This window comes from Phyllobates terribilis, unplaced genomic scaffold (genome assembly GCF_046119375.1).
Source record: "Phyllobates terribilis strain yellow unplaced genomic scaffold, ASM4611937v1 Scaffold_3__8_contigs__length_932513732, whole genome shotgun sequence".
In the NCBI taxonomy this organism is placed as follows: Eukaryota; Metazoa; Chordata; class Amphibia; order Anura; family Dendrobatidae; genus Phyllobates; species Phyllobates terribilis.
The window spans coordinates 155,541,493-155,554,166 of NW_027362763.1; the positions used below are offsets into that span (position 1 = coordinate 155,541,493).

Genomic DNA, 12,674 nt, shown 5'->3' on the forward strand with positions numbered 1-12,674 from the left:
ACCTTAGAAAAACAAAGGTGTTGAGGATACTCGGTACGCACCAAGGGAAAGGGGGATATTGAATATAAGCCACTGCCTGCATTTATGTCCCATTTTGTCGCTCCAATGGTTTCCTACATGACCTGCTCTGTATATACATTACCACGAGGGGCTCAGAGACAAACACCGGACGCCCCGCTGGTTATAGGTAAAACACGCAGCATGTCGGCACCCAGAGGAGACACAGTGTAATGTTTATTGAGGAGATTCAGAGCGGAGAAGAATATCCCAACGTTCAATTACATTCTTGTATTTAACCTCGGAATAACATTTACATTTTCAAGCAGAAATATGTACACTGGGAATTATCTGCAGCCTTTTCTCACTGTGAGGAGCTGTAGCAGTAAAGGAATTATAGCAGCTTCAGACACTGAGTGTTAAAGCTGTCACCTTCCTTGACAGCTACCGCCTCCAGCAGCGCCTGCTTCTTCTGCATACTGCGGGAGGATTCCAGCTCATACATAGTTGTCAAATTGAAGAGAACGCTCTCGTGGAGATAGTGTTTGGGGTCCTGCTGAACCAATCCTTCCAGATGCCTCAGGGACTCCTTTAATTTGCCCAAATAAAGCAGGCAGACTGCTGCATTGTTATTTGCCTGGAAAATAACAGTTTGGGAATGAGACGTAACAATAAAGCAAAGATCGATATCCTCAGCAATGATGCCGACTGCAGCACACAGCTAGACGGCCTTCCTGGCTTTTCCTTACTCCAAGATCATGAAAAAAAAAATGTAACTATTGTTGATTAAAGCAATAGAATTCATAAGGGATGTGAAGAAGGAACTAAAGAGCAATAGGAAGGCAATGAAAGGGGCCGACATTGGTCGTTAGGTAAATAACAATGATACCAGAACAATATAGTCTTTTCTAGATTATTTCTTAGCTGTAATACCACTAACAACCTGTATAGGTGGTGGCGCTATATACCATCTTAATATAGGCTGTGAACAATCTACAAGTGCTGCTGCATCAACCAGCGCACAGATGAATCATTTGCAGAGCTTTTCTGTATTTGTATTGTTTCATGGAATATTTACCAGAGATCCTGAAGTATTCACGAGTATTAAAGGGAATCCATCAGCAGATGTTTGCTATGTAATCAGAGCAGCATGATGTAGGGGCTGAGACGCTGATTCCAGCAATGTGTCACTCGATGGTCTACATGTTGTCATTTTGATAAAAATCCCAGTTTTCTCTGCGGCAGATCTGGCAGTGCTCTGAATGCTGAGCCCTGCACAACCTCGCCCACACCACTGATTAGCAGATTTCTATGTACACTGTGCATTGACTGAAAGCTGCTAATCAGTGGTGTGGTTACACAGAGTGGCTGACTAGGACGCACGAGTCACCTAGTCCAATTGCTGAGGAAACACTAATTTTATTGAAACCGCTACACACAGTCTAGTAAGTGACACATCAATGGATTTAGGTCCTCAGCCCCTACATCATGGTGCTCTCAGATCACAGTGAAAACCTGCTGACAGATTCCCTTTATACAGGATCTCCAACTAGGAAACTTCATGAAGTAAAATCACGCAGTTTTCACTCTGGCCACTAGGCCCGATATATAGTTATGTAGTTAATATGGTTGAAAAGAGACACATGTCCTTCAAGTCTAACATTCAATTTCATATTAGATTTCTACTTCCAGTTCTGTACAGAAGACTGTTCCGCAGTCTGATTTATCATCACAGACAGGCTTACAATGACAGGTAATAGGATCCACCATTCACAACAGCCCATGGCACAGCTCACCTCCTCCACTTCCCTTCACAATAACCTTTGCCCAGATTAGAACATGCTCAAATAACGCTTTTATACAAATAGATAGGATCCAGGTAAGTGTATTGCTGATTTTTAACAGGAAGTAAGCGGCTCAAATCAAGCCTAGTGAACAGTGTGAAAATTGCAGATTTATTTATTTATTTATTTTTTTTTAAATATAAAAAGTAAAAAAATATATAAAATATTTAAAAAATACATTTATGCTTCCCAACATAAAAACCTGATTTAAAGAGAATCTGTCACCATGAAAATGTCATCCAATCTGGAGGGATCATGTTATAGAGTAAAGGGAGCTGAGCAGATTGATATATACCATAGTTTTCTGAAAAAAAAGATTCGGTATAACCTGTTATTTCATCATTTAATCCTCTGCTCTTTCTGGAATTTGGGGTCCAGTGGGAGGGGCTATAAGTGACTGACAGCTATTTCTATATGTACACTTCTACAAAAACATCTGTCAGTCAATGATAGGACCGCCCACTGGACTCAATCAGTGACTGACAGCTGTTTTTGTATAAGTGTACATATAGAAATAGCTGTCAGTCACTTTTAGGTCCGTCCACTAGACCCCAAATCCCAGAAAGAGCAGAGGATTCAATGATGAAATCACAGGTTATACTGAATCTTTTTTTTCCACAAAATTATATATTAATCCGCTCTGCTCCTCCTGCCCTATAACATGGAGCCTGTAGATTGGACTGCAATTTCATGGTGACATGTTCTCTTTTAATAGGTAATTTTCGGATGACAGAAAAAAAGGGCGATTTCCATGGCGTATCTATGGTCAGTGAGTCTCACGGCTCTTTCCATATTAGTCTAGACATGTTACACCACATAATTATTCTTCAGCAGTGGTTTCGTCAACTTACCACAGTATTTGTGGGGTCCAGCTGCAGAACCTCTGAGAAGAACTTGTGAGCTTCTGAAAAGTTATTCTGACCAAGATGAAGAAAAGCTCTGGGAGGGGAAACGAAAACAAGGTTGGTCATTTGGCTGCTAACACCCAGGCCTAGGCTAAAACTGCTCTATAGTATTTTTACATCATTTACTAGAAATCTAAAATGAGCAGATGATGATTGTCAAAATGTTCATCTAGGATGAAGCAGAATTGGAAGTGGTGTCGTGGCAGAGTGGTGCTGGAGCTTTACTTCCCACCATTAAAGGGGTTGTCCAGGATTTAACAACTGATGTACCATATCTGGACTAGGTCATCAATATGAGATCTGTGGGAGCCTTACAACCGGCATCCCTACTGATCAACTGAGAACTGCTCCGGGATGATCTAAATGATGTACGCGTGGAACCAAAGTAGCGCCATACACTACTTATCAAGTGCTGGCAGTGGCCACAAGAATGAGATGATAGAGCTGTTTCTTCAGCTTTTTGAGATCTGGACATCCCCCTTGTTCCTAAGAGACCAGACTGGCTTAATGGCTTACACATTTGAAAGAGATTAGTCTGATGAAGAATAGAAACCTGAAATGTCCTGCGACTTTTTAGAGCTAGAATGGCGGAGAAACTTCACTTCAATTTTGGTAGATAAGGTGCAGAACCCACGAAGCAAGGCACGGAGCTGCTGCATTCTGCTCGCACATTGCTTGGATTTCAGCTGGTCAGTTTGGGGTGCCGAGTGTTGGACCCCCACTGATCTCATACTGATGACCTATTATACATATAGGTTATTAATTGTCTGGTCCCAGAGAACCCCTTCAACATCATCTGCTTGTGGTACTGGTGTCAAGGACTAAATCTCTAAAAGGGGTACAACTTGACATTTGAGGAATAAGAAGATATAAAATGTACACTACTAAAACCCCTTGGTTCATATAACAAATCACCATGTACGAGTCAGCTAGAGACTGCTTATACCCAGGCCCCCAGTCACAAAAACAGTCCAAAATATCAGTATTCAATCCAATGGGAATAACTGGTGAGGCCAATACCCAACCTGCACCTACCTGTTCATCAGAACCATTATCTTATTGTGCGTTTCTTCTTTATTGACAAGATTCTCGATCACTTTTTCAACGTCTTGAAAATATTTCTCAGCCGTTTTGATGTCTCCAATCTGAAAAAATAGGGGGGGGCCGACATATAAGCGTAAAATAAGTTCTCAGGTTTAGAAACCCCTCCTGTGATATTCTGAGACAGCATAAAAGTTTTCATATTCAGGATCCTCATCTAAAGAGGGTTTCTCGCTCTGGACAACCCTGAACATGTCTGCATTGCACGGACAGAACATAGGGAACAGTGTAATGCTTCATTTCCCCTGATGGAGAGCTGCAGGGAAATTAAACACTTGTTGCCAAGTTCTCCCCACAGATCATATCTCATAATCTAATAGTTTACTGTATTGTATCTGTAATTATGAACTATTTCAACCTGTCCCTTTGTCCCAGGTGAACAGACCGACTACTCCTGCAACAAATCTTTCACAACATTCCCAATAAAGACATTTTCATTTCATTTTGGTCTTCCTGGATCACGAATATAATATATAGAAAAATCATGGAAGGATCCAGAAGGATTTTCATCTGACCGGCCACCTCTCCTGACATGTCTGTTCTAATAAATAGTCCCTCGTAACATAACAATTCTCGAGCATCTTTTATTAAAACTTTGCATGTGCCGTCCCTCTGTTACTCCTCCTGGAAATATCAGAATTACACTTGTCATTTGGGGGGAGGAAGGCTCAGACTTTCTAACTACAAGTTGACATTTTATTAAAACACTGCTCAAAAAAATAAAGGGAACACTGAAATAACACATCCTAGCTCTGAATGAATGAAATATTCTCATTGAATACTTTGTTCTGTACAAAGCTGAATGTGCTGACAACAAAATCACACAAAAATCATCAATGGAAATCAAATTTATTAACCAATGGAGGCCTGGATTTGGAGTCATCCCCAAAATTAAAGTGGAAAAACACCATACAGGCTGATCCAACTTTGATGTAATGTCCTTAAAACAAGTCAAAATGAGGCTCAGTATTGTGTGTGGCCTCCGCGTGCCTGTATGACCTCCCTACAATGCCTGGGCATGCCCCTGATGAGGTTGCGGATGGTCTCCTGTGGGCTCTTCTCCCAGACCTGGACTAAAGCATCCGCCAACTCCTGGACAGTCTGTGGTGCAACATGACATTGGTGGATGGAGAGAGACATGGTGTCCCAGATGTGCTCAATCGGATTCAGGTCTGGGGAACAGGTGGGACAGTCCATAGCTTCAATGCTTCATCTTGCAGGAACTGCTGACACACTCCAGCCACATGAGGTCTGTCATTGTCCTGCATTAGGAGGAACCCAGGGCCAACCGCACCAGCATATGGTCTCACAAGGGGTCTGAGGATCTCACCTCGATACCTAATGGCAGTCAGGCTACCTCTGGCGAGCACATGGAGGGCTGTGCGGCCCTCCAAAGAAATGCCACCCCACACCATTACTGACCTACGGCTAAACCAGTCATGCTGAAGGATGTTGCAGGCAGCAGATCGCTCTCCACGGCGTCTCCAGACTGTCACGTCTGTCACATGTGCTCAGTGTGAACCTGCTTTCATCTGTGAAGAGCACAGGGCACCAGTGGCAACTTTGCCAATCTTGGTGTTCTGTGGCAAATGCCAAGCGTCCTGCACGGTGTTGTGCTGTGAGCACAACCCCCATCTGTGAACATCGGGCCCTCATACCACCCTCATGGAGTCGGTTTCTAATTGTTTGTGCAGACACATGCACATTTGTGGCCTGCTGGAGGTCATTTTGCAGGACTCTGGCAGTGCTCTTCCTGCTCCTCCTTGCACAAAGGTGGAGGTAGCGGTCCTGCTGCTGGTTTGTTGCCCTCCTACGGCCCCCTCCACGTATCCTGGTGTACTGGCCTGTCTCCTAGTAGCACCTCCAGCCTCTGGACACTACACTGACAGACACAGCAAACCTTCTTGCCACAGCTCGCATTGATGTGCCATCCTGGATGAGCTGCACTACCTGAGCAACTTCTGTGGGTTGTAGAGTCCGTCTCATGCTACCACGAGTGTGAAGGCACAACCAACATTCAAAAGTGACCAAAACATCAGCCAGAAAGCATTGGTACTGAGATGTGGTCTGTGGTCCCCACCTGCAGAACCACTCCTTTATTGAGGGTATCTTGATAATTGCCAATAATTTCCATCTATTGTCTATTCCATTTGCACAACAGCATGTGAAATTGATTGCCAATCAGTGTTGCTTCCTAAGTGGACAGTTTGATTTCACAGAAGTTTGATTCACTTGGAGTTATATTCTGTTGTTTAAGCGTTCCCTTTATTTTTTTGAGCAGTGTATATCTTATGGAGAAATAACATAATGCAACATTGTAAAAAAAAGAAAAATATGTTCCAGATCCGGGGCCATGAGTATTTTGGTCTGTCCGTTCCTTTATAAAAGATACAGAAATAAAGGTTTCCATGCTGTTGACTGCCTCATCTCTTGCTAACCTGTATAATATAATGACCCTGTAAATGCAGCGTGCACTGACATAGGACTGTCGTCTATAGTCTGGGCTCTGTACACACACGTCCTGTGCACGGCCCCCTGTTTATCAGCCATGATTTCAGGACCACAGAGGTTATTGGTTTATTTCTCTATTTTTCCCTCTTTCTAGGTTAGTGTCCGTTAATACACGGACATACAGATTGGATATAGTCTCCGCTTCCCTGCGGATGTCCAGGGGCCACCGGCGGGAGAAGAATGATCTGATTTAACGAGTCTTTATTTGCTGGCAAGCCAAATGAGATAAGAGATCAGTAAGCCCGTTTCCACGTTCAATCATCTTAGTCTGCATTAGATAGCAGCGGGAGGGTTACCGCAGAACATCCAGGATTAATGAGCCAATAAGTAGTGCACAAAGTTCTCATTTCTTTAGTTTTTAGTGAAAGCCGCGCGCTCAAGACAAGAAAGGATGGCTGATAATAAAACGTACGACCGTGCTAAAGGATGGCAGAAAATACAGAGTGCCCAAATTATTCTGTCTGCCCACTGCTTGGCTTTAGTGACCCTCACCCTGCCGGTGTGTCATCGCCTGTCAACAATTCTGTACCGAAAACGCAGCTCCATCGTCCTGTGTGTAAGTGACACACAGCAATCAACCCAACAAACGTGGCGTGAAAAGGGTCAACAGCTGCGGAGACATTTGGACACATCCTTTAGAAGTATGTATCTAAGCAATGACACTGAAAAATGGTGTCCTTGTAATATTCGAACAATAGATCACAACTTCGTCATCTACATCCACATGGCCGGTGCTGGATCCGTAAGTCTTAAAGAGAATCTGTCAGCAAGATCAACCCAACCCCCCCCAAACCATTTATACAGGCATTGGTGCCATTATATCCAATATATTTTACCTGAATCTATAGCACAATTTTTACAATACGCAAATGAGAAGTTAAGTGCTTTATCACACCCAAAGCACTTTACAAAACCAGCCTCCTGAGGTTATGTCCATCTCCATTAGCAGTAATAGACGGACTCCAACCCTACTAGTTTGTACAGAAGCCTTCTCTGAGCATGCTCTGAACTGGTCAAAGGTCATTGCACAGGGAATGGGAGGAGGCGAGCCGTGACATCTCCTATTGTGAGTCCTGTATCCTCAGCTGAGTATAGAGGTGGTGCCTTTCATGGTAACCCTGGCTGTGATGGGAATGCTGAAGCCTTCTGTACAGGACAGGAAGTATGACTAATATTAGCCCTAATAACCAGTGAACGTTTCCGATTTTATTTTTGAACTATAGATAATGAGACATTAACATAAAAACAAACTTGAATAATGGGTAATTTTTTGATAGCAAATTAAATCTATACCCTGGAAAGCGTGGAAACAAACCACACACAAATATAAATATATATATATATATATATATATATATATATATATATATATATATATATATATATATATATATATATATATATATATATACACACACACACACAGGTGCATCTCACTAAGTTAGAATATCATCAAACAGTTAATTTATTTCAGTTCTTCAATACAAAAAGTGAAACTCATACTATATAGAGTCATTACAAACAGAGTGATCTATTTCAAGTGTTTATTTCTGTTAATGTTGATGATTATGGCTTACAGCCAATGAAAACACAAAAGTCATCTCAGTAAATTAGAATACTTTATAGCAACAGCTTGAAAAATGTTTTTAAAATCCAAAATGTTGGCCTACTGAAATGTATGTTCAGTAAATGCATTCATTACTTGTTCAGGGCTCCTTGTGCATCAATTACTGCATCAATGTGGCGTGGCATGGAGGCGATCAGCCTGTGGCACTGCTGAGGTGTTATGGAAGCCCAGGTTGCTTTGATAGCAGCCTTCAGCTCGTCTGCATTGTTGGGTCTGGTGTCTCTCATCTTCCTCTTGACAATACCCCATAGATTCTCTATGGGGTTAAGGTCAGGTGAGTTTGCTGGCCAATCAAGCACAGTGATACTGTTGTTTTTAAACCAGGTATTGGTACTGACTCGCCCAGGGGGATGGGGACGACTCGGTACCCGGGCCTTTGCCTGGCCTTGGGGATGTCACGGTGGTCGGCTCCCGGGCCCGTACCCTGGGGTCAGCTTTTAAAAGGGGATTGTTTGTTAACTCTATGAAAGTTCGTGACACCATCTGTGGTTTCTGGTGAGAATCACCAGCGCTGCAGCAGTCCACTGAGGCCGGTGATAAGGTAGCTCAATGGTATAGCTCCCCACAGGTGGAGCTAGGCCTCAGGGCAGCGTACGGAGATGGGATGCAGGACAGAGGGGACCCAGCCGGGTCAGAGCAAGAATAGGAGCACACACGAAAGTCACTTCAGTACCTTTTACTGATGGAAATTCAGGCACGTTCCGGAGCACTGTAGGGTGAAAGGTGCATATCAGGATCCTCCCCAATGAGCGGGTGTAGGGCCTCCTGTTTCTTGCCTCTGCGTAGTAAGTTTCTGACCTGCCTGAAGCTAGGCCTAACTTTATCTCTGTCCTGCACCGGCTGACGTTGTGGTAGGGCCTTCTCTTGGAGTGCACGCTCCCAGCTTACGGGGCCTATGTGTCTCCTGGCTCTGTTAAGTATCAGCTCTCTGGTGAACCTGGGACCTGTAGTTCTCCAGGGATTCCGGTTATGCCTTACTGGGTCGTAGAGATCCCGGTAAGCTCGGACCCAGTGTCCGGTATATGTTTCGGGGTGAGCTGGGTAAGCTCCTCTGCCCCCACTGCTACTCACTCTCCACTCGCCTTCGGCCACGCTCAGGCCCTCACTAGGCTACTCACACTAACGGCAGCTTGCCACGCTTCACCAATCTTATGGTGCCGGCACACCTTAAATCTAGCTAGCAGGAGCCTCGTGCTCCACTGCTGAACTATTAGCTGAGTTCTCTGAACTAGACTGAGCTCCACTGCAGACTGACCTGTTTCTGTGTCTCACTCTGCAGGAACTCTCCACAGGAACTGAACTGCCTAGCTCCACATTCCCTATTTATATCCCTAACGGGCTCCCTCTGCTGGTCTGAGGTGGAAGGTGGAGATGTGTGAATGTTTATGGGGGCCTCTTGTGGAGGATTCCATCAATACACCCTTCTTGGATCTGTGGTACCAAGCGCAGCTGGGCGCCACAGTACTTTTGGCAAATTGGTGAATTCCTGCCATGAAAGTGAAGTTAAAAGCTGACCCACATTCTGGTAAACTAAAAAGGAAAAAATATGACAATTTTGTATGGAGCCGACAGATCTTTTGCATTTCCTTAAAGGGATTAACCAGTCAGAATACAATGATGACTTATCGAATGGATAGGTCATCAATATCATATTGGTGGGTATCCACCACCAATCAGCCGTTATAAACTGCGGCAGAGGCCGCATATAATCGTGAAACATGGCTTCAATTTGTAGAGGCCACTCCCAGGTACTGAAGAACAGCTCCCCAGGAGCTTCCACTACACACTGAAGGGAGCTGCACTGTGCAGCTGGGTTACTTGTGGCTACATCTGGCCACCGCTGGAACTTGTAACAGCAAATTGTAAGGGTGCCAGGTGCAGACTCCCACCCTTCAAAGAGAATCTGTCAGCATGATTTTGTAATGTAAAGAAAAGACAAGGTAGTAATGTCGCTGTAATACTGATTACATTGGTACTTTTTGTGAAGAAATCCGCTTTATTCTTCTGTAATCAGCACTTGAAGTTGTCTGCTAATTAGGTTCCAGACACAGGGGCCGGACTGTGCACTTGGTCTTCTCCTCCCAGTCGGTGATTTCCCTGGCCCTCCTCCTGCCTCTGGTCTGTGATTTCCCGGCCCCTCCTCCTGCCTCTGGTCTGTGATTTCCCGGCCCCTCCTCCTGCCTTCGGTCTGTGATTCCCCGGCCCCTCCGCTGCCTCCAGTCTGTGATTCCCCGGCCCCTCCGCTGCCTCCAGTCTGTGATTCCCCGGCCCCTCCGCTGCCTCCAGTCTGTGATTCCCCGGCCCCTCCGCTGCCTCCAGTCTGTGATTCCCCGGCCCCTCCGCTGCCTCCAGTCTGTGATTCCCCGGCCCCTCCGCTGCCTCCAGTCTGTGATTCCCCGGCCCCTCCGCTGCCTCCAGTCTGTGATTCCCCGGCCCCTCCGCTGCCTCCAGTCTGTGATTCCTCGGCCCCTCCGCTGCCTCCAGTCTGTGATTCCCCGGCCCCTCCGCTGCCTCCAGTCTGTGATTCCCCGGCCCCTCCGCTGCCTCCAGTCTGTGATTCCCCGGCCCCTCCGCTGCCTCCAGTCTGTGATTCCCCGGCCCCTCCGCTGCCTCCAGTCTGTGATTCCCCGGCCCCTCCGCTGCCTCCAGTCTGTGATTCCCCGGCCCCTCCGCTGCCTCCAGTCTGTGATTCCCCGGCCCCTCCGCTGCCTCCAGTCTGTGATTCCCCGGCCCCTCCGCTGCCTCCAGTCTGTGATTCCCCGGCCCCTCCGCTGCCTCCAGTCTGTGATTCCCCGGCCCCTCCGCTGCCTCCAGTCTGTGATTCCCCGGCCCCTCCGCTGCCTCCAGTCTGTGATTCCCCGGCCCCTCCGCTGCCTCCAGTCTGTGATTCCCCGGCCCCTCCGCTGCCTCCAGTCTGTGATTCCCCGGCCCCTCCGCTGCCTCCAGTCTGTGATTCCCCGGCCCCTCCGCTGCCTCCAGTCTGTGATTCCCCGGCCCCTCCGCCGCCTCCAGTCTGTGATTCCCCGGCCCCTCCGCCGCCTCCAGTCTGTGATTCCCCGGCCCCTCCACCTGTCTGTGATTCCCCGGCCCCTCCACCTGTCTGTGATTTCCCAGCCCCTCCACCTGTCTGTGATTTCCCAGCCCCTCCACCTGTCTGTGATTTCCCAGCCCCTCCACCTGTCTGTGATTTCCCAGCCCCTCCACCTGTCTGTGATTTCCCAGCCCCTCCACCTGTCTGTGATTTCCCAGCCCCTCCACCTGTCTGTGATTTCCCAGCCCCTCCACCTGTCTGTGATTTCCCAGCCCCTCCACCTGTCTGTGATTTCCCAGCCCCTCCTCCTGCCTCCGGTCTGTGATTCCCCGGCCCCTCCGCCTGCCTCTGGTCTGTGATTTCCCAGCTCCTCTGCTGCCTCCAGTCTGTGAATCCCTGGACCCTCCTCCTGCCTCTGGTCTGTGATTTCCCAGCTCCTCCTGCCTCCAGTCTGTGATTTCCCAGCCCCTCCTCCTGCCTCCGGTCTGTGATTCCCCGGCCCCTCCTCCTGCCTCCAGTCTGTGATTTCCCAGCTCCTCTGCTGCCTCCAGTCTGTGAATCCCTGGACCCTCCTCCTGCCTCTGGTCTGTGATTTCCCAGCCTCTCCTCCTGCCTCTGGTCTGTGATTTCCCAGCCCCTCCTCCTGCCTCCGGTCTGTGATTCCCCGGCCCCTCCGCCTGCCTCTGGTCTGTGATTTCCCAGCTCCTCTGCTGCCTCCAGTCTGTGAATCCCTGGACCCTCCTCCTGCCTCTGGTCTGTGATTTCCCAGCTCCTCCTGCCTCCAGTCTGTGATTTCCCAGCCCCTCCTCCTGCCTCCGGTCTGTGATTCCCCGGCCCCTCCTCCTGCCTCCAGTCTGTGATTTCCCAGCTCCTCTGCTGCCTCCAGTCTGTGAATCCCTGGACCCTCCTCCTGCCTCTGGTCTGTGATTTCCCAGCCTCTCCTCCTGCCTCCAGTCTGTGATTTCCCAGCCCCTCTGCTGCCTCCAGTCTGTGAATCCCTGGACCCTCCTTCTTCCTCCGGTCTGTGATTCCCTGGCCCCTCCGCCTGCCTCCAGTCTGTGATATCCAGCCCCTCCTCCTGCCTCCGGTCTGTGATTTCCCAGCCTCTCCTTCTGCCTCCAGTCTGTGATATCCAGCCCCTCCTCCTGCCTCCGGTCTGTGATTTCCCAGCCTCTCCTTCTGCCTCCAGTCTGTGATATCCAGCCCCTCCTCCTGCCTCCGGTCTGTGATTTCCCAGCCTCTCCTTCTGCCTCCAGTCTGTGATATCCAGCCCCTCCTCCTGCCTCCGGTCTGTGATTTCCCAGCCTCTCCTTCTGCCTCCAGTCTGTGATATCCAGCCCCTCCTCCTGCCTCCGGTCTGTGATTTCCCAGCCTCTCCTTCTGCCTCCAGTCTGTGATATCCAGCCCCTCCTCCTGCCTCCGGTCTGTGATTCCCCGGCCCCTCCTCCTGCCTCCGGTCTGTGATTCCCCAGCCCCTCCTCCTGCCTCCAGTCTGTGATTCTCTGGCCCTCCTCCTGCCTCCAGTCTGTGATTTCCCAGCCCCTCCTCCTGCCTCCAGTCTGTGATATCCAGCCCCTCCTCCTGCCTCCGGTCTGTGATTCCCCGGCCCCTCCTCCTGCCTCCAGTCTGTGATATCCAGCCCCTCCTCCTGCCTCCAG

The 12,674-nt window shown here is 48.2% G+C and overlaps 1 protein-coding gene across 1 annotated transcript in view; it reads right to left on the bottom strand.

The window, feature by feature from the left end:
• Nucleotides 1–212: 212 nt before the first annotated feature.
• The window catches only part of TRAPPC12 (trafficking protein particle complex subunit 12), a 132,430-nt gene continuing 119,968 nt past the window's right edge, over nt 213–12,674 (bottom strand). Inside the window, exons 10-12 of the mRNA XM_073674208.1 lie at nt 3,782–3,891; nt 2,693–2,780; nt 213–634 (exon numbers count right to left, since the gene is read on the bottom strand). Coding sequence (XP_073530309.1) covers nt 392–634; nt 2,693–2,780; nt 3,782–3,891 — 441 coding nt within the window. The 3' untranslated portion in view covers nt 213–391. The remainder of the gene's footprint in view (nt 635–2,692; nt 2,781–3,781; nt 3,892–12,674) is intronic.